At 42.1% G+C, this 22,775-nt stretch overlaps 1 protein-coding gene across 1 annotated transcript in view; it reads right to left on the reverse strand.

Moving 5' to 3' along the window:
• LOC147229209 (CUB and sushi domain-containing protein 3-like) overlaps nt 1-4,374 on the reverse strand; it is a 229,753-nt gene extending 225,379 nt beyond the window's left edge. The window contains exon 1 of the mRNA XM_086156075.1: nt 4,143-4,374. Within this exon, the coding sequence (XP_086012201.1) occupies nt 4,143-4,320 (178 nt within the window). The 5' untranslated portion in view covers nt 4,321-4,374. The remainder of the gene's footprint in view (nt 1-4,142) is intronic.
• Between the last annotated feature and the right edge of the window lie 18,401 nt (nt 4,375-22,775).

Raw genomic sequence — 22,775 nt, forward strand, 5'->3', positions numbered from 1 at the left:
ACTTCATCGGGTCCGACTAAAGAATATGCACCGCGTGTCGCGGGGACCCGCGGCATCTCCGAAGACCGCGGCTTTGTCGCAGATGAGGTTGTGTGTGAGGAGAAGAACGCTATTTAACGCCACTTTGGCCACACAGGGAAAATATCCACTCGGGGGAATTGGAAGAATCCCATGGTGGGACTCGTATCCGAACGCTTCTCGACACCGTCCACTACTTTCTTGCACCCCTTGTGTTCTTTTGCTGTATTGGAGATCAGACACTGGAGGGACAGTGGGATAATGCCCTGCATTCCCTGTAGATAGTGTATAATTACACAGACAAATTGTAATCCTGATTAGCCCCAGCAGCCTTTCCAGTCTGTATACATAATCACATTGAGAGAAAGTCTTCATCAAGGGCTCAGTGGCCAGATTACGGTTTGTGCCGAATCCACCTGATTACCGGCAATTAGCGAATGTCTACTAAAAAAGTTGGAATAAACGTTTCGCCAGAACGCGGTGGGGCTGGTGGGGGAGGGAAGGGATGCACGGAAAATAAAAATTCCCAACAATCTTTGCCCTACCATTAATTATTCTCTGCCATCTGACTTGTTTGTATCGCCGGCACCTTAGTACTCTTCTACTTCCTCACAACTCTGCGCGAGGAGGTCTCGGCAGACAGAGACGGAACAATTGGGTCAACTCTTATCTGGAAAAAAAAGTATTTCCACAAAGTGAAAAAAAAAAAAAAAGGTTTTATAGTACTATAAATAATAGCAAGGATACCACAGCAATATCCTGACTCCTCTCTTTTCCTGCACGGAAAGAACGGTAAAGGAATAGAGAATAAAAAATTATCTGTGAGCACAGATCAGGAAAGTACAGGGTAACGTGGGATTGGCCGGGTCTGCAGATAAGTGTGAGAGGTGCAGGACAACCACACTCGTGACACCGTGGCTGAGCCGGGGGAAGGAATTGGGGGGGTCGCTTGCAGAAGCCGAGCTCCGGAGCCGTGGAGAGTCATATCGGAGGAGGGTTCGTCGTGAGAAACGGCCGTAAAACGCATCAACCCCGTAGTGTATAGCTGATGATTTGTCCCAAATAGCATCTGCTGGCGGTCAACTGACTGTCGGAGGTTACCTCAACCCATCAGCAGGAAACCGTAGTTGAGGTTAAAGTATCTCGGCAGAGGACAATGAGATCCTGTCCTATGTGCTCAGAAATTCTTGAGCATATTATCGGTCTGCCGTGTTTTTTCCACCGACTGAAAAAGCCACTTTTTCCACTGTATGCTTCTGAATCATCCTGACTCCTCAATTATTATATACACTGCACAAAAAAATAAAGGGAACACTTAAAAAACACATCCTAGATCTAAATGAATGAAATATTCTTATGAAATACTTTGCTCTTTACACAGTTGAATGTGCTGACAACAAAATCACACAAAAATGATCGATGGAAATCAATTGTATCAACCCATGGAGGTCTGGATTAGGAATCACACTCAAAATTAAAGTGTAAAAACAAACTCCAGGCTGATCCCACTTTGATGTAATGTCCTTAAAACAAGTCAAAATGAATCTGTGTTGCTTCCTGAGTGGACACTATGATTTCACACAAGTGTGATTGACTTGGAGTTACATTGTGTTGTTCAACTGTTCCCTTTATTTTTTTGAGCAGTATATATTTTATTTGTGGGGGGACAGTCATTATCAATACCACTTTTTCGAATTGCTTCTTGATAAAATGAGATCAACTTAAAGGTTATCTGAAAATATTCAAAACCCCTTGAATGATCTCAAAAGAAAAAAAAAAAAATTGTCAGGGGAAGCATCACGGAATTATTGCCTTGCTATATCACCGCTAGATGATCCATTCCCCGGCTGCAGCTGTGAACGCATTTCTATTTTGTTTTTTTCATTTATTGTAACACTCAATCTCCTGGCGAAGCGACAAAATAGCACAGTGGTCATTTTGAAAGATGCAGATGTTCTCCCGTTTCTTGGCCGACCACAGAATCCACCTTGAAAGAAATACATGATCAAATACAGCGATTTCTAACATGCTATGTCACTGCATTGCTCACCATTGACCTTTAGCATGACTGTTTAGAATAATAAGTACAATAACTAGCTAGTGTAACTATGACTCTTGCTTGTGTTTACAAAGACGACGACTGCACTTTACGCCCTGCGTGTTTTTGTGCCGATACTTTCGCTGTCCATTGATGGTCACAGTAGCAGCCGCTGGCCTCAGTTGTTTGGTAGAGGAACGCTGTAATGAGACGTTTTGCAATAAAATAAGATTGCGGGCCATTAATTTCAGGACCGAGCCGCTAAGCATTGATCGGGTTCTTTTTTTTTTTTTTTTTTTTTTTTTTTTTTTTTCATAATATTGGCAATGTGACGAGAGCTGGACAAGTGAGTGCAGAAAACTTTGAATAGAATAACTCTGCACCACCACCCGCACACCCACACACACACACACACACACACTAGATATCCCCACAACATGAATCGCAGTCGATGAAAAAGTACCACTGGATTGTATTGCTGGTGTTTTGAAGCGTAATTATGAGCGGGGGAAATAATCCAAGGCCAGATGTAGAATTTCCACCTCTGCGAAAATGGTGTCACCACACACAGCTGAGGAACAACAGCTGTTTGGGATTTCTTTTTCTCCGTCGTCACCAATTCCTTCGCTCTCTTGCCAAGAGAAGACCCGGATCCCGCAGCCCCGAAGGCCCCGACCCGCGACTCCCGGCCGGGTGGCCCTCTAATAAGTAACAGAACCGCGAGGATTGGCAGCGGCCCCGAGGTTTGACATTGCCACAATGTGGGCGGTGATGAAACAGCACTGTGGCCGACTCCGCTCGACTTGACTCGGCTGGTTCTTGGTGGGCGCCGCCGCCGCCGCCGCCGCTCTGCACGCCGCACATTTCATCCACCCCCAGCTGACAGACATGAGAATTACTCACCGGGTGAACAATCTGCATGTAACCCGATATCTGTGAGTGCCCGTGCTGTGACACACATAAATGCATTCAACAGATAACCAGCCGTGCACTCGGGCACACGTCGCTCCCCCTCAACAGACACGAACAAAGATGTTGTGAGGGGAATATTTTGAGAGGTTAAATAGGGATCCATCTGTTTTTTGCATTTTTTTTTTTTTTCATTGCATTCATCTGTGTTGGAAATGAGCACTTTATCATTATCAGCATATGCCCGGGTGCATTTTATTTGCTTTGTGGAAATGTTTCAAAAGCACCACCGGTCTACATTTAACACATATTAATTGTAGTGTGAGCAGTGATTGCTTTGACTCCTATTAGTGCCAGTAGTGAATGCATGGATCAAATTAATGAGGTAAACACTAGGAATAAAAAAAAGGGGGGGTTGGCGGGTCAGAAAGAGTCAATTAATTTGCTCAAACACATTCTCAAAAAGCTTTTATCAACTGTGCCAGAGAAGTAGCGGTGGTGCTGAGCACGACATTGTTCTGAGTAAATTTCGCTGATGCGTCTAATGAGCAAGAAAAAAAAAAAAAAAAAAAAAAGAAATGATGGAATAAGCGTTTACCTCCACCGGCTTAAGCCAGTATTCAAATAAGCAGACCCTGAGAAAGAGCCAGTGGAATACTAACAAGCCCACCTTACACCTGTCTGCACTGGCAAGTCCAGTCGAGCCGATCCACAAATTTGGATCCGGACTAAAAGCCCAGCCTCTCCCCTGCAAACGGATCTGCCGGGAGCCCGAGCAGACGCAAATGTCATGGAAGAACTCGACCCAGATCCGAAAGAAAAAGGGGGGGTTAACCTACATGGATCGGAATCTGTGAGCATCCCGTTGGAGATCTGCAGTGTTTGCAGCTCAACAATTCACTAGTTAGCCTACTAAGCAAAGCAGCTCACGTAGGCTATTAGATGAAGCGCAGGCTACCGCAAGAATATCTATTGGGGGGGCTTCTCGGTCAAAGCCTGCATTGAGCACCAACGCTGTCCCTTAAACTCCGTGCACTGATCCGCGGCAGCCCTATTTTGCGCACGTCTGTGGCGTTAAAAGCTTTTGAATGTTGCGACGCACACACACACAGACACATTTATACATGTATATATATATATATGCACACACACTCTCTTTGCTGTAATCGCCGCTTACCTTTCACACAGGTGAACATCAGTGAAAAGATGAGATTCCAAAAAACCATCCCCGTCCTAATCCTCATGCTTTTGGCTTGAGCAAAGTCACCTCGGCCACATTGAACGCATCTCCTGTTGAAAACGTCCCGTAGTTCGATAGATCCGTCGTAGTGCACGTCTCTATAAATCCGCTTCATCTTTCCACCACCACCCCCCCCCCACCTCCGAAAAAAAAAAAAAAAAAAAAAAAAACTCTTTCTATAAACAAACAACAGCCTGTTTTTTTTTTTTTGTTTGTTTGTTTGTTTTTTTTTTTTTTAATTTCTCAGCGGTCTCCCCCCCTCCACCACCACCACCACCTCCTTCTTCTCCTTTTTTTTTTTTTTCCTTCTCAAGAGGAGAACCAGGCAGTGCCGCCCGCCGAGCTATGTCAGCTGATGGGAGAGAAGAAGTGAGCAGGACTGAATTTTAGGAGGAGGAGGAGGAAGAGGAGGAGGAGGAGGAGGAGGAGGAGGAGAGGACCGAGGCAACCTGGACGAGGGCTCAACCATCTCTGCCGAGAGGGGCATCAAGTGTTGCGAGGAATCTGGCGACGCGCTCCCGAGACTGCCGGTACAACTTCTCCTTGATCCATCACCGGAATTAAACCAACGAATGACTCGATTATAAACGGAGAAAATAAAATCTTAAAAAAAATTAAAAAAAAAAAAAAGAATGAGTAAATGAAAGAAAAGAAAACGTTGAGTAGCCGAAGACCGCGAAGTGAATGCCGCCTTTATCGATTTACAATTTGAAGCAAGTGGTTTTGGAGAGACAGGGGAGAGAAAGGGCGATGCTGGAAGAGGGGGAGGGGGGCGTTCTTCATATATAAATATATATAAAAAAAAATAAATTAAAAAAAAATAGATATATATTAAAAAATGTTAAAAAGATAGATATATGTAAAAAAATGTAAAAAAATAGATAGATAGATAGATAGATAGATAGATAGATAGATAGATAGATAGATAGATAGATAGATAGATAGATAGATAGATAGATAGATAGATAGATAGAATACATTTATTGCAGGTGCCTTACTCCATATTCAAGGACAAAATATCGATTTAAAAGTAACAAAGTGATAAAGTATTATAAAACAAAAAAATTAAAACGTGATAAAAATGCAATATATAGATGTGTGTCATTTGAGTCGTGTGGATTTAAGATGTGTGGGGAACAAATCGTGAAGTGAGCTCGGTGAGACGTGGGTGCAAGAGAAGCAGGGGGTGGCAGGTTCTTCATAGGAAAAAAAATGTAAATCCTAATCCTGTGCCTCAGTGTAAGTGTGTGTGTGTGTGTGTGTGTGTGTGTGTGTGTGTGTGATCGATGGGTGGGGGTTGCAACTGTAGTTAGTGACAACATGTAGTTGATGTTCGTACGTGAGGGGTGGGCGGGCAAGGGGGAGCCTCCCCAGGTAAACGTCGAGCCGGGGCAGCATCTCCGTCCCGACCGCTGATGAAAGAGATTCGCCCCGCAGGCAATCCCCCCACCCCCACTCCTCCCCCACCCACCCCACGCAAAAACTTTGATTTCCACCGTGGAGATGGAGCGCGGCGGTTATTGGGGCTGATGCGGCAGGGCGATTTGCAATGCAAAAGAAGGGATGATGACGGCGCAAAGCGGCGCGGCTGCAGTGGGGCTCTTCTGCCATCTAGCTTCGGGAGAGTCACCGACCTTTACTTGGAGTGGGAGTGGGAGTGGGAGTGGGTGGAGTGGGGGTGATGTAAGCGTGCTGTGCGTGATTGACCGGAACATTACTCATCTGCGACTTATAGCCAGGAAAAGGCTTTTCCTTGTGAGCTTTTTTTTTTTTTTTTTTATTCTACCTTGCATGACTTTGCATCATCCTCTGCACAGTTTGAACGTCCTGCGTGATTTTTTGGGGGGGGGGAGGGGGGATCCCCAAAAGGGGGAGGGGAGGGGGTGAGAGGGAGGTTGAATATTTCCCAATTACTAATCACCGACCTTCTATGGGGATCAATAAGCAAAGCTATTTGGGAGATTTAGTGTCGCGCTGCGTGGGAGCTGTCCGTGGTGCTGAAGCATCCGAGGGAAACCACTTGTTTAAGCGCTCCCTGGCTGCCAAGTGATGATCACACAATATATTTTATAGCTGGATCCCAAACGGTTAAACTATAGATGCCTTATTCCTTGTTTTTTTACGATTTTTTTTGCATATTATTTCTCAAGCGCTGTCCGGACACGATGACCCCCCCCACCCCACCCCCGTTTCATTATCGTCCCCGAATAAACGTCGTAAACTATATAATCCCGCTATAGTGTCGTTGACTTGAAAGCGGCAGAGGCCAGCGGGATTTTATTTCCTCTTGCCAAATCTTGGAAAAAATAAAATTAAATCTGGCCAAATGCTGCTAAATACCACAATTACTATTGGAAAGCTCTAGCATTTGGGAATTTCAGATGTTAATTGCCCTACTTTATAAGCTCTGTATTATGTGGATTGCTTTTTTTTATTCCGTGTTTATCATGTCTCTATATAGTGACTCAATGAAACGCATTGTGCTTCGTGAACAACTCATTATGCATGTTTGTGCGGACGACCCGATATTAATCTATCTCGTTCAACACGCGCAAAACCGAATTCCTACACGCCGGCGATAGATTCGTATCTTCGCTCCATTTCTCTACAGAGTTGTTTATCTCTACGGTTTATGCAGCAGAGGAAAACTACTGTGTATCTGCCAGTGTAAAGTGGAAGGTCCCTTATTCCCTCCTGGCATCAGAATTCTTCAGGTGTCCTCAGGCCCACCGAAGGCTGTTGGGAATGTATTGAGGCACCGGGCTGCATGTCTTTACTACTGTAATCGACAGGCGGCCCCTGGAGAGGGGGCTTCACTTGTATTGATGTTTCTTGCCGGCCCCTCACTTGCTATTTGATGAACAATCAGGCTGCCTCCGACCCCCCCCCCCTCCTCCTCCTCCCCTCTGTTCTTATTTTATTTTATTTTTTTGCGTTCATCTGCGTTCCCGTCTCCGTAGCGGCCGAATGGCACACGCCCGCGCTCCGGCAGATGCAGAAAACGCTGCGTAACCAGGTGAGATCCGTTTCCAGGCACGCTTGCGCAAACTTTCGTTAGCGTGATATGCCGAATGCGATGCGACGTGTCGGCCAACCGGCCAGATAATCAGCCGTCCGACGGAGCCGGTACGGCTACTGAATTGACTGCCTTTCCCCCCTCGGGGACTCTGACCGTTGTACTTGTGAATCCGGGCGGCACGTTCTGATTAGTAGTGGCCTCGTATGAAGAGTGATGCCTGGGAAGGTTTCCGTGTCACGCGGAGGTCAAAGTCGTCCTCCCTTTCTTGGGGGGGTTCTTAGGGGCTTAGCTAGGTGTGTGTGGACGGGGAGGGATGCACAAGTATGGTATGCCGCGGTGCACGTGTGAATAAAAATGTCAGAGCGTATTTGTGTACGTTGAATCTGTGCCTTTCAGGGATGTACAATAAAACGATGTGTGCGTGTGTGTGTGTGTGTGAGGACACACACTGCGATGCTTTGCACTTTGGCTTGCATCCAAGTTGAAATCTTCATGCCTGGGTTATATTTTATTTGTGGTTATGTGTGTTGTGCTGCGGGAAAGAACAGCTGGTAGGGGGTTGATAGAGTAAGCACTGGGGTCAGATTAACTGGCTTGACTTCGCCAGAGAAATATGTTTGGATGTGGCCCTTCACACACTGCCGCTAATCCACTGCCGCGTTCTGCCGCTCCATTGCTCTGGGTTTGCAAGCTACAGCACCCAAGGGACGCCGGGAAGGTGCGCGCAGGTGAAAGGGCAAGAGGGGTTATATCTGTCGAGTGGGGATTGCGAAGGGAATCGAAGATAAGATCCGTGTCCGTGTGATGATAGCTTGTAAAGAAACAGGATGTTTAAAAAATTTGGGGATTTATATGTCGAATTGCCCGTTTGTTTGTTTGTTTGTTTGCTTGTACAAAAATCAGGTGATGATATGTACGCGATTGTACGCTCAGTCTGGATTGTGTTTTTACCGATTTTCATCGTCACGCGTTTGCTGTGGCGGGAGAAAAAAAAAAAAAAAAAAAAGAAGTTCGCGTTCATCTGATAGGTCTACGTGTGACTCGACTACCTTTCGGAAGAAATCGGGTCTGCGTTTGTTTGTTTATTCGTTCTTTTCGATTCGTGATGAAACCACAGGAAACGTTAAGAAAACGTTCGAGTCTAAAAGCGCGCGTCACTCAAAGAATCCATTTCATGTTTTAATTCAGCGGGTTACAACGCAGGCTGGAATATCTTTGGTCTGTCGAGGGGCTCCGGGGTGATGAATAATGAGTGAAAGAAAGAAAGTTAAAGAAAGAGTAACACGGTTCTTACAATTGCACCAAAGTGCACTTTCACACCTTGTTCTGTTCCGGGTTACATGGTGGCATATTGACAAAAATTTGCATTGACATTTTCACCGGCATGCCTGGCGAGATCATCGTCAGTACGGCGCTAGCACTTAAGCTCAGGGCAACACTCTGAGCTACGAGCCATTGCAAATGGTTCAGTCAGAACACACATGAATTAAAAGTGACATCAAAAACATCAAAACCACTTTTGATCCATTTTTAGCCGCAGAAATGCATCATTAAATATGTATTAAACAAATTTCCTCGCCATCTTGTGTCACTCTTTTGTTAAAAATTTCAGCGGCTTTACTTTATTACTGAATGTGAGTAGCGGGCTCTCTGATGTCTTTTCTTTTCATGAGTCTCTTCATAGGTTTGAAATCAGATCTCTGCCCACGTGCTTTGTTCACGTATCTGACGGGGAACAATTTTAAAAGCTTTGATCATCTGAGGTAAGTCTGGAATTGTCGGATGCAGCAGGAAGGGGGAAGGAAAGGGGGTGGGGAGAACAACAAGTCTGGGGGAACACAAGGGTTAAACAGATTAATTGAGGCATGGCGACGAAATAAAAAAAAAAAAGGCGAGAGATGGAAAAAGAACGGCGGTAAAGGGAACGGGAGGAAGACTGAGGAGGACAAACATACAAAAGGAGGGCACACTCAGGATGAATCAACATTGTTGATACTGAAAAATACGCGGTGAGAGCAGACGGAAGAGACGGGGCGAAGCGTTATAATAAGCAGGCGAAAAAATAGATCTGACGAGCACAGAAGCCGGAGGAAAACGTAATGAATAGCAGATCTAACTGGATACCAAACAAATGTGTTTATGAGACTGTGAGCGACAAAAGTCCTAGTTACTCCATAGGTGGAAAAGATTTAAGGATGGAAGGATTCCAGCGAATGCATCAGAGTACATCATAAACAAGACAAAGTGTTTACACTTTAGGTCAAAACCCTTGTAGATGAGGGAAGTTAACACGATGGAAAGTGTTCCCATCGCGACGGTAATTGGCGAAACGACTGACACCAAAAGCTGGATATTCACCACGGTGACGACACTGCGGCATATTTAGCTTCAAAACATATATTGAAATGTAGAATGAACCGTCTAGTGATACACAGACTTAATCGTATGAATAAAAGATCAAGGGGGGAAAACTGCTGATTGAGACGTGGGGGGGGGGGGGGAGCAAACCCTAGCTTTTTTTTTTTTTTTTTTTTTCATTTTTTTTATTCATTCTACCGAGAAAAATAATGAGCTAAACACCTTTTCCAAGACGGGGGATCAGCATGTGTGACTTTAAGTACGCCGGAGAGGTCATTTGTTATTCTTACAAAGGGAAATTCCAGATTTACCCCAAACTAGCGAAAGAGTCGCTATAGTTTAAAATTTTCCGTGAGTCTTGAACACTGCAGCTGAATTCGCAAAGTCGGAGATCCGTACGTTTTAACGGTAAACTGAAGAAATCACCATCCTGCAGTATGCGGGAAATGAGATTACAGTTGAAAGCACATCAAAAGAAGACATCATGCAAGTCCTTGTATCCATGCAAATTAGCCGCTAAATCAACATCATGCACTGAGACTTGAACTATAACATCTCTATTATACACACACACACACACTCACACATCTATATATATTTGTACTGCTCAAAAAAATAAAGGGAACACAACAACACAATGTAACTCCAAGTCTATCACACTCCTGTGAAATCAAACTATCCGATTCATTTTGGATGCTGGAGACGATCCTAGCTCACACTGGGCGATCAAAGAGCCGTTTATATTTATATACTGCTCAAAAAAATAAAGGGAACATTTTAACAACAAAAAGGAACTGTAATGTAATATAAATCACACTTATGTGAAATCAAACTGTCCACTTAGGAAGCAACACTGATTCATTTGGACATGTTTTAAGGACATTACGTCCAAGTTGGATCAGCCTGTCGTGTGTTTTTCCACTTCCACTTCTCCAAATCCAAACCTCCACGGGCTCATACATTTGATTTCCATCGATATTTTTTGTACGGTTTTGTTGTCAGCACATTCAACGATGTAAAGAACAATGTATATAATAAGAATATGTAATTCGTTCGGATCGAGAATGTGTTATATAAGAGTTCCGTTTATTTTTTTGAGCAGTATATCAGTGGTGGGCCGTCAGGGCCTGCAAGGCCTCCTCTGCTGGCCTAAAAAATATCTGAACAGACTTATTTTAATTATTTTTTGTCCGTGAATACTTATCAAATAATTCCGAATGGTCTGTCCATTTCCTTTCATCACTTTTTCCTTGGCTGTGCTGTTTCCAGACATGTATTTTCATTCTGAAGCATTTAACCAATAACATTTCAGCCATTATTTGTTGCCAGGCAGGGTCAAAGTGAAAGAATCAGATTCACAGGCGCTCTTGCAAAAAATACGGGTCAATGAAGCTGTCGCTTCAACCAATCAGATTTTGAGTTGCGACACCAAGGCCCCCTAGAAGGCTGCCGTAACGTCAACATGTCACACGCCCTTTGCATGGATAGTCAGAGAGCGTACAAGCCAGAGCTAGCAGGCCGCATCTGTAGCGAGCGTTGACATAACAGCTAATTTGTCAACCCATGACGGCTGAAGGAAGAGAAGAAATGGATGTGGTTCCACATTTGTTGTCAAGACAGACGTTTTAAGAAAAGCTGGACACGGCTAAGAAAGGTCGGGCAATGCCAAAGCTAGCCGGCCTGTTGCAGCGAGGAAAAGGATTTGCCTGTCACTTTCAGTCCGCTAACTGCATTTTAAGATGGGTTTTATCGTAGTTATTGAGGGGTGGATTGATAAATGTAGCCCTACAGAAGGCCTAGGTGTGAAATGCACAGCCTGCCGCTGGTCTATATACATATATACATATATACATATACATACACACAAAAACACACACACATATATATACATATATATATATATATCATTGAGTGCAAATCCATCTGGAGCTTCCATCCCTGTTCCTCACACCCTTTAAAGCTTCAGGGGTGATTCGGTTGTAATGTAAGTCTCATCTGCCCCATTCATCGATCCTTTATCTCACCGAGATTCGTGCCAAGTTGAAAATTTGCGACCACACATCCGCTCAACCATCAGTAACCAAAATTAAGCTGCGGATTCATAAATCTATGGCTGTACATTCATACAGATTTTTTTTTTTTCCCCTCTCAGCCCATCTGCCCCTTTTATCATCTCTTTAATTTTCTCTAAACTGTATATCATGAATAAAAAAAGAAAAAAAAATCCATACCATATTGCAGGCAGTACATTCGTAAACGAGAGCCACGATACACGTCACGAGTAACAACTTGTTGCAGAAAAGCAAGACGATCACGGAGAAACATCTTTGCCTATAAATAGTATTGAACCTCTTCAGTATTTCTGTGATTTGTTGCATCAGTGAAGACGAGAGAGTATTAGGTTTAAAAGACGGGCTGAAATTTTGCAATTTCTTTCGTTTACCCGGGAAAGGAGCTGATATTTTCATCACGTCATATAAAATTAACTCGACAACAAAAATCATCTCATCGTATTGTAATTTGTCTCCAGCCTACAATAACACTTTTGTGTATTTCATCCTCAATTTTAAACTCAAACGAGGAGGAGCTGGAAGAGCAGAGCTGAAAAAGGTTAGGTTGAGCCAGTGGGTAGGTTGAGCCTATTTATATCTAAAAAATATGTCTAATGTGATCACACTTTTGATCCATTTTTTTCTGCTTCTCCGGTTGAACAAGAGCACAAAGAGAATATGGAGGAATCTCACCCGAGTCCGCTCGTATCCAATTAGAAACTTTGATAATAATCCATCCGGATTATTATAAAATCACATTACGTGAGCTCATAAATAATGCTCTCCGTCGCGCCAAAACACCCGAGCACTTATTTTAAATTCTCATTTTAACTGTGCTTTTTTTTTTTTTTTTCCTCCAGGGTGGAAAGGTAGAACCTCAACCGCCCGTCTCCCGTTGTTTCATCACCGCTTCTCCCGACACGACTGCGCATGTAAATGCAATTCAACCCGTGTGAGGTATAGTGCTTTAAATAACTAATTCATGAAAGAATCACGGTTGCTGAGTGAAGCGGTTTTGTGAGCGTAATCTTATTTTGTTATATTTGCAATACAATAATGTGTACTTAAGTTAGCAAATAATTGCTCAAGATGGAATTATAGGTGTGGCAGCAAAGCAGATATGTGATGATATTTATACTGCTCAAAAAAATAAAGGGAACACTTAAAAAACACATCCTAGATCTAAATGAATGAAATATTCTCATGAAATACTTTGCTCTTTACACAGCTGAATGTGCTGACAACAAAATCACACAAAAATGATCGATGGAAATCAATTGTATCAACCCATGGAGGTCTGGATTAGGAATCACACTCAAAATTAAAGTGTAAAAACAAACTCCAGGCTGATCCAACTTTGATGTAATGTCCTTAAAACAAGTCAAAATGAATCTGTGTTGCTTCCTGAGTGGACACTATGATTTCACACAAGTGTGATTGACTTGGAGTTACATTGTGTTGTTCAAGTGTTCCCTTTATTTTTTTGAGCAGTATCTATTATTTATGACCAAAATATCTTGGGGGGATTTCTATTTAATCCTGATGTTGAAATTGTTTTATTCCATATACATCCGTTTCCATCTTGGGCGTGGCGCTTGTTTCCCACTCCGGCTGCCGGCACATCTGCTCCTCATCTAATCATCACACCTGCAATATATCAACTCGGGCTTCCCTCCAGTATTCATTGGACGGCCTCCTCCTCGTGCACGACAGCGACAGCGGCCTCGGTCTCGCGCGAGGTTTAGGTTGTTTGTTTTGTTTTTTTTTCGCTCTCGTTTGCTATTTGCGGCCTCACCTGTTATCTCCCGCGCTTCAGCTTGTTCCTGTTTGCAAGCGGCTTGGATCGCGACCACCAACCCGCCCGCCCGTTCTCCGGCACCGAGCCGCGCGGCGTCTCCACTCCCACCTCGGTGTCTGGATCTTCTCAGCTCCGCAACGCTCACCTTGACTTTTCCCCGATTCATCACGACGCAATCCTCTTGTCAAAACTAATCCTTTTTATCCCGACGGACCGAATCTTTTTCCTGTTGGTTTTGCATTCTGCTCAGATCTTAGCCAAATTTCTTACAACTATATAAATTAGCTTTGAGCTACACTGTGCATTTTACATTTTGAATACAAACGGGCAGATTTTGCTGAAGTAAATCAAGGGATATTTCGAATCTAAATAAGGACATTTTTTTTTTTTTTTTTTTTCTTGCAAAGCCATCATCTGTGCTTGAAATCTAACAGGTGGCTGCAGAACATGTTCTTGTGAAATAGCCAAAAAAAAAAAAAAAAAGCACAGAAAGATATGATGTTGCTAAAATCTTATTTAGATTTATTTTTCTCCTCATTTCATGTACCATTTACCTGGTGTAGAGCCCAAACCTTTGCTGCCTTAATGTTTAAAAAAAAAAAAAAAAAAAACAAAGTTCGAAGCCTTATAGTCAGAAGTTTTGTGCTTAAATCTACGGACCACAACTGCACCCGTGAAAACTTACAGTCGGGTAACAATCGTTGAATAATGACACCAAATTACTGGATTGTGGAGTAAACAACGCATCCAAACCGACACGCATAAGTCTGTTCCTTCCGTTCCCACGGGAACCGTTAACCATCGTCCCCGATGGTTTGAAACGGTCGGGAAGGACGGAAAAAGTCTCGGAGGGAGCGGCGGGATATTTTGAGAGCGCAATTAAGAGTCACTAGAGGGGAGAAAATATGATGGCGGGGTAGTGGGTTTGGGGTGGGGGGGTCTTTCTGGATGCGTGTTCTCAGACTGCCAGCAGGCATGGACTTTACAATGCTTCTCCTCTGATAGGAAATAAAAATTATCCTTTGCTTAGAAACACAATTTTGACCCGGGCGATCTATGATAAGGGGACAAACCGTGTCACCGCTCCAATTTTTGGCAGTGTGAAAACGGGGCGTGCGTTGATTGCGAGCGATCGACACCGCATTTAAACTCGTCCGAAAGCTTTAAATTACCTGCGTTTTCCTTTTGCCTTTGCCTAATTTCCAAATCCTGGCAATCGGGAACCGATCCGCACCCTCCCAATGTGGGACTGCACTTTTACAGACCAATTAGAATTGTTCTGATCGATAAATAAAAACATTTGATACATTTCCAAAGGCCTGGATAAAGTATCAGGGACATTATCCAGAGTATTTTTGAGCTAACGTTAAGATGATATTTCAAAAATTAGACGGTTTATGAAACTGATGGGACCAGTATCAACACTGGAAAATAATGAGCTGGGAAAATAATGCCTCCGCTAGCGATGCACTGCCTTTTGTTGGATAAGAATCTCAAGATGGGGGTTCCGTCGTGTGACTGTGTAAAAGTGAATTTACGGATAAGGAAAAAGCAGCAAATTTGCCAGAATTGAGCATTTTGACGTCGCATTTGAGAGCTCTTTGATTCGGAATAGGGGGAAAATATGTGTCAACATTTATCTCTATTTTAAATAGAAAAACTGGAACGTGCCACTTGATTCTGTGTCTCATCGACCCGCGTATGTTCTCCTCGTCATGATTTTGCTCTGTTCGTGATCACTGGACTTTTTATTGTTTGTGTTGTCTGAGCTTGTTACGCTGTTAACTCGAGGTTCGCATCAAAAATAAGACGAAGCTCGTGTTTTTTGCGTCGCCCGCTTTGTTTTTGCAATCTTGTATCCGGACTGTTTGGCCAACTGCTGTTTGTTTTCATGTTGTTTTTTTTTTTTCTCAGAGAGTTTATCTCCGTCGGAATATCATCAATTCCCCGATTCTTTGTCTTCTTCCGAATGTCTAATTTATTTGGCTGTCACTGTGAATAGATTTTATTTGAAACACCAAAATGAACAGAAAATTAATAACCTGGCAATAATTGAAATATCTCTCAACACTGTTTTATCACAAGTGAATAGAAAAAAAAAACGAAAAAAGGATTTTTTTTTTTTTTGGCCTTAGTATCTGTAGAACCTTAAGTTGCTTCGGTGCAGTTGCTGTTGCCACGAGCGATTTAAAGCTGACCGGTTGCAAGACCCGGAGTAAAACACTCTTGGCAGTCGGACCAACAAGTGTCAAATCGAATCATAAATTCTTAACTATGATTGTCTTTGGATAAAGCGAAAACCCTGAGAAAAACATTTTCACCACACGTCTATGAAACGGTATTCTGAAAATGACACGCAAGGAAAACTACCACATCGGGAATATGAGTTTGAGATTGGCACGGGAACGTATTTATCAGGGTGTTGTATGAGAGCCCTACTACGCAGCTGAGAGTATCCACTGTGCAAAAGCTTATTTGTAAAATGCCAAGCTAAATTAGCACGGCTTTGTGGAAATACTTGTGTCTGCCCTTGAGTGGCTTCTTGCAGAGTCTGGAGTGGGATGTGCACTGGTGTGTGGGCTGGAGTCTGAATCTGGATGCTTCAGTAAAAGAGAGTTCCCCATGAGCCGGTGACTCATCCTTCGCTCATTCAAGTTCTTCTGAAATGATTTTTTCCAACTTTTGCAGCTCTGGTTTACAGCAGTGGACATTTTTATTTTCTTTATGTACATAAGTTGACTGGCTGTGCATGTGTGTGTGTGTCCAAAGCCAGTTTTTGGACAAGTGCTGGGGGAAAAAAGAAATTAAAAAAATAATAAAATAAAATAAGAAAATAAAAAAAAAAAAATTTTTTTAAAGATATTGGAAAAAATTATAAAAAAAAAAAAAAATACACATATATATAATTTGAGTAGTATGGTGCAGCTGATGTGTGGGTAACAAATCGTGACGTGAGCTCGGTGAGACGTGGGTGCAAGAGAAGCAGGGGGTGGCAGCTTCGTCATGGGAAAAAAATGCAAATCCTAATCCTATGCGTGTGTGTGTATGTGTGTGTTTGTGTGTGTGCAAAGTTTTCGGTCAACTGCTGGGGGTAATGGTTACCTATAGGAAGTGAGGGTTGTTTTTTTTGACATCATTTTTTTTTTGTTTTTACATCAGTCTGGTATTGCTCAGATCGTTATATATCCCCAGAGGAACATGCAGATCAAATATTGGCAGAAGTATCCGGCAAGAACGATTGCAGACCACCTCAAAGGGATAGAGGGTCAAACAAATAGAAATACTCCGAGCTTGAGTCAAAAAAAAACTGAACGGTCTCAAGGCTGCTTATGGAATCCTTAAAAGTCTGCTTTTGTTCTTCGTTTAAAGTTGATAAATTGTCCGGTTCCATCAATTTAAATTGCAAGCTACGCTCAACTTTGGTTGGAAAAAGGACCCCGACTACTTTTCCTTTGTAGCAATAGGTGAGTCACTTTATCTGGATGCAATGGATAAGAATAAATCATTGTTAGTTCTTCATGTGCTGAACCAGTGCGAAACAGGCTGAATGAGAGCCAGACAGAGATGCAGAGCAAAGTGCCGTCGCCGCTGTGCGGAATTATGCTGTTACCCACCTGAGAATTGACAGTTTTAAAGTAAACACTTGTGTTCACTGAAGTCTGGCGAAAATTTGAGTCATCAAATTGTACAAAAACAGCTAAAGTGAATTATTTGCTGTTTGAAAAGTGCCGTACATTGGAGCTCATATTCACACACACACACACACAGTAATGCACTAATCAGACTATTAGAAGCGACAGGTAGGGTTTTAGTGTCAAACCGCCAACCCTTCTGACCGGAAGGCAACCCCCCCAAAAAAGCGACAATTAGCATAGACAATTCACTCGAACGCTGTTTGGGGGATTTCGACTCTTTTGGTGTATGGGATCGGAGCGGAGGGGACGGATCGGAAGCCCGGCGGAAACTGTCAATTAGTTTGATTTTAGCTTCATTTTCAAGGTTGGAGCAGAGAAGAAAGCAGTAACCGCCGCTGTTGATTAGGTTGGGACTCGGTCAGCCATCAGCCTGTCGGAGAACATCGCCGGTCCTTATCTTTGCTATGATATGAATCACCCCGGATGACAAAAGAAAAGCAGCAACGCCGCGGAAGGTTTCCTTTCAGGAGAAACGACTCTTTTCATCCTCAACCGAACATTCTGGCAACAGGGTAATTCTCTTCCTTCCTTTCATGCTCGTCTAATTTGATCAGCGCGACAGCAGGGTCACTTTCTTTTAAATGACAAATAAATGACACACGCTGCTTATTTTCTCCCCGATGTGGATGAAGAGTGTATTTGCAAGTCATCTGTAACTGTATCGGTACGTTCAATTTTTCCAGGCAAAACGACAAGCTCTGGATGTGAGATGGGAGATCCTTTTTGGTTTTTTTTTTAAACCGACAGCGGTTTGTTCAAATTTTTGTCCAAAGTCCAAATTTTTCCTTTGTTTTAGTGTAAAGGAGGTCAATTATAAAAATCTTTATATGTAATGAACTGTTCCTCTAAAAAAAATACATGACGAATTAATATTAAAAATGAATATTAAAGAAGAATTGATGAAATTACACACTAAAAATCTTGTCACTGTGGGAAAATTTGCCACTAGAATTTATTAGAAAACTGATTGTTAGCATGTATAAGAGGAGGTATAATATTTTCAAGGCTAATGGTGGCTATTCTGGTTATTAAATCAATCTTTTTAATTTATATCGTTCTTGTGGTTTTTTTTTATAGAAATTGAAAAGACAAGATCGTTTTAACAATGTCACAAGACGTTTATTCACCAAAAATTATTTTGTTTTCAAATTTTGAAGCAAAAAATACATAGCAAAGTTACTTTTTCATTTTTTCCTCGCCATTCCTTTTGTTTTGTTTTTTCAAACGGCTCGCGAGAGGCTCAAAAGTCAACAATCACGTCTATATTATCGTTGCGGCTTGGCTTCTGGATCCCAATAACATGTATTTCAGTATTTCTTGAGGTTTTTATTTGAAAAGGGTTTTATTTATCTGTATGTGCATTCTGACATGTTATGAACTCCTTGTCAGATAACTGATGCTTTCTGAAACTATTCTGCAGAGTTTGTGAACTTTATAATTAAATACTATAAATAACTCTTGAATACAACTGCAAGTGTGTAAAGAACGGTCAAACCGGTGACGGAGGAGAATATACCGTAATAAAATAAGAAAGAAATTAAGCTGAGACGGCTCGTCTTTCGTGGAGAAGCTGCGAAGGCAGCAGGTACCTCACCAGTCTGCAAAGATTTGTTGACGCATGTTAAGATGAACTGAAATGAGATGAGATCGGGGAACAAGATTTAGAAGAGAGGCGTTGGTATGAGACTGAAGGAACAGATTGTGAAGTTGGAATTACGTTCGACGGCCTGCGGAGCCTCGCTGTCGCCTCAGCCAAGGTTTTAAGTGGTGGGGAATCCTGCAACTGGGGCAGCCATTTATAGTTGGTACATTTCAGATTACTTAAATCTGGCGATGTATAATGCAGGACCTGCAGTGTAAAATCTTAATTTAGAAGGGTTAAGCGAGGTCCATTTCTCACTTAGAACTTCATCTGTCATTGATGGAGATTCAATAACTGACAAGGCGAAACACAGTGTTTGAAAATATGTTCGATTGTCTTGTTTAAATTATTAGGGTTTTAGCCTCTTCTAAACGGATTATGCTACACGCAGTCTTTCTATTATTTATATATACCTATTCTGATTTCCTGAAAATAATAAATAATAATAACAGTGGGGAAATAATAACAACAGACAGGTGAAGTTGCTTTGACCAACGATAACTAATGATTCATTAGATATATTCGAGTTAGTTAGTATCTATGTGACCGAGTATAATTCATGAAACAGCAGTATAGGCTACTATTTTGATCGACAGAATCGAGCAGTTAAAGAATTCGTCCCAGTCATTATCCGTCTATTTCCACCTCACGGCTCGCCAGCTACATCTGTGCCAAAAAAGCAAAGGCCGCAATCCCTCAGAGCAGGTTCAGCAGCTGGAGAGCAGGCATTGTTTTGAACTGGCTGCTTCCGCTCGTGTAAATATTCATAGCGTTCATGGCAAAGTGGAAGTCAGAAGTCTTGAAGTGGCTCAAACACTTTACATAAGTATATTGTCGGTACGTATGCTGGGAAGAAAAACTCAAAACAGTCATGAAATTGATAGATTTTATTACTCTTAGGTCTGTTGTACGTGATCAAAAATGAATTAAAAAACGTATCTTTCTCTTCTCCTTTCGGGTTTTCACTTCAGTGAATAAACCTCCTCCGTCAAACCCGGGGTGGGCAAACTTTTTGGCCCAGGGGCCGCATTGACTTTTAAAGTTTGACAGACGGGCCAGGTCAGCACAAGATATGATAAATATTAAAAAAAAAAATTGCATTTGTTAACAGTACATATCAGACTTGTCTGAACATTGTCTGACGTTTGCTTGCATCTCATGCACAAACTGTTTTTTCGCTTGTAGCTTCACGTCCAGCTCATTCATGTGAGTCAGTATGTACACAATAAAAGCTAAATCACAAAGCCAATCTGTGTCATTCAGCTCAGGAAAATTCTCAAGTAGCACCAAAAATGAAATATTTCCCATATTAATTGATCAAATCATTCACATCAAGTATGAATTCTTTACCAATCTTCGGCGGGCCGGATTTAAAAGACAAACGGGCCGAATGTGGCCCGCGGGCCGTAGTTTGCCCACCCCTGGTCTAACCCTATTTCTCTGTAAAATAAAAAACACATATGCTGGTTGTAAAAAATGCAACACACCCAAAAAAAAAAAAAAAAACATTTTGGTAGGTAATTCACTATAGTGTTTAGAGAAAATGATTGATATCTTGTATTTATGTAAAATATACTAAAGGGATCACTTGACCCAAAACCCACCATGCTTCCTTCCAGTATCTAAATAAATGTGAATATTCACAGTTTAAAATGACTCTAAATTGGAATTTTTCTTACTTTTTCTTCAAAGTATTTACATTTGATGTCAGAAAATGTTTTCTCATTGAAATTTCATTTTCACTTTTTTTTTTTTTAACTTTTTTTCTTTGATACGGTTAATGCAAAACATAACAATTAGAACGAATGCCATTCAAAGACCACAAAATGAGAAAATTAGAAAAAAAAAAAAAAAATAGCTGCGATCAAAATGAGGATATCATATTTTCTCTGAGTTCCGATCCATTCCGATATCAGATGACTCGCACTAAATGTCGTGCGGATGCTCAGTCTGGGGGAGGCGGGCGGATCGAGGGCCGCCTTCACGAAACCTGTCACTCACTGACAAGATAAATGGAATCCACAAATCGGAAAACCGCCGTTAATCAACGCCGGTGATGCTTTTACAGCAAATGTCTGCGCGGAAAAAAGGCATCGCAATCCCTGAACGGCATAAATATGCTACAGCTCCGTCAAAACATAAGCGATCGGATACCTCACCTGCGTCAGCGAGCACACGGAAAGGTTGTATTCTACTTTTAGTCGTCACAATCGTGCCTTTTCCCTTATTCTAACTTGCGTGATTAACATGTACTTCTTTTATTTATATGTTTTTATTTCTCGTTTAACATTCAAATGAAAAATAATGCGCTGTTTACACCCAATTGACTTTTGGTGAACCTCACATAGGTTTTAGAGATACACTCATCAAATACTGTTTCTCTTTGTCTGGTGACGGTGAATTTAATTTTTTCTGAATCTGAATGCTAATATTTAGCTGGGAGTAAGATATCACAGCGGAAGCTCAACACATCCACCGCCCACACTGGTGTTCTACAGTGGAATTCATCAGAACCTTAAGCTTAAGCCTATCACATGTGTAATATAGTCAAATATTACCCACCTCTTCAGCTCCGCATCTGCGTAACCCGACTATCTCTGCGCTGTTTCCGTTCCTTCTCGTCACTTGTTTTCTCATGTCTTGCCAAGGCTGGGAGCCGTTTTAAGAAAATGTATGATAAGCCCTTAACCTACCTGGTCAGCGCACTAAACCCACATTGTCAGTTAACACCAGTTATGCGTCGCACACAACTAAATGTTTTTCCCTCGAGTTGATGAGAATCGTTGTATGTGAAAATAAATATACAGAATAAATAAATAAGCGACCGTTTGCAAACAAGGGTTCTCGCTATCCTCAAACAGAGAAACGGTTTGCTTATTTACAGATTATTTGACATTTTGTCTTCCTCCCCATTATCAAAATGGAGGCGGTAGCAATTAACGTACAAAATATGCCCGTTAGCATGGCAATGTTAAAACTAAATGAAGCGGTGTTTTGATATATATTTGATGAAATCGAAAACCGCAGACGGCGCGAAGAAACAGAATATCATCCACCTCCGACGAAGTCTTTCTTTGAACATAATCAGCCGTGCAACCAAATGACGGACCAGCACCGGATGCTGCAGAGAAGGCAGACTAATGCTCTTGACGGAATTACAGGTTGGATTCCGGCGATACACTCACACACACACACACACACACACACACACGGCTGGTTTTTTTTTGCTCTCTCGCTTTTTTTTTTTCCTTTCTCTCCCCGTTTTCTCGCCCTCGACAACAGAAGGCGGCTTACCGAGCACGGCTCTGGGGTGGGAACACATTCCATCATTTCAAAATGAAACAAGTCTCATTTTTCTCCTTCCTTCTCCTGTCGTCCCCCCTCTCTGGTTTTCAGCCTTCATCATACTTCACTTCTCGAGTCGTACTCCGTTCCTCTGTCTATTTCTCCCTTTTGTTGTTTTTCATCTCCACATTGATATTTAATTTTCTCCGTCTACTTCCCCCCCCCCCCCTTTTCAGCCTCTATCGGTAGATCAGGTACTGTAATTCCCTCTGAATCCTCCTCTGGGCAAACAAGATGACCCACTGCTTCCTAATTACCTCTGCACTCGTCTCTTCTCCTACTATTATTCTATTAGTATCTACTACATAAGAATAATAAGAGTGGAAATTGGATGTAATAGCTTGGAGCAGAAAGTGTTATGAACACGGAAGAAGGAGGCAAATGAAATGGCTTGATTTCTCCACGCTATTCCGGTCGAGTTAGAGATGTTTAAAACTAGTTTGTTTTGTTTTTTTCGTTATGTGACGTTTGTTAGTTAGACTTTCATCAGGATCTAGCCGGTGGAAAGCAAATAAACTACCGGGGAGAGAAGATTTAGAGGGGGCATTTACGGTATATTCAGCTGATAAGTAAATGCACTTTACTTAATTGGTGTTAACACAATTACCGAACAGAGTCGTTTCCATTTTGAGGATCTTGTGGAAAAACAAATGAACCCTTTG

The sequence above is a fragment of the Fistularia commersonii genome, chromosome 11 (assembly GCF_037954325.1).
Source record: "Fistularia commersonii isolate RoL2024-O1a breed Wild chromosome 11, RoL_Fcom_v1.0, whole genome shotgun sequence".
NCBI lineage: Eukaryota > Metazoa > Chordata > Actinopteri > Syngnathiformes > Fistulariidae > Fistularia > Fistularia commersonii.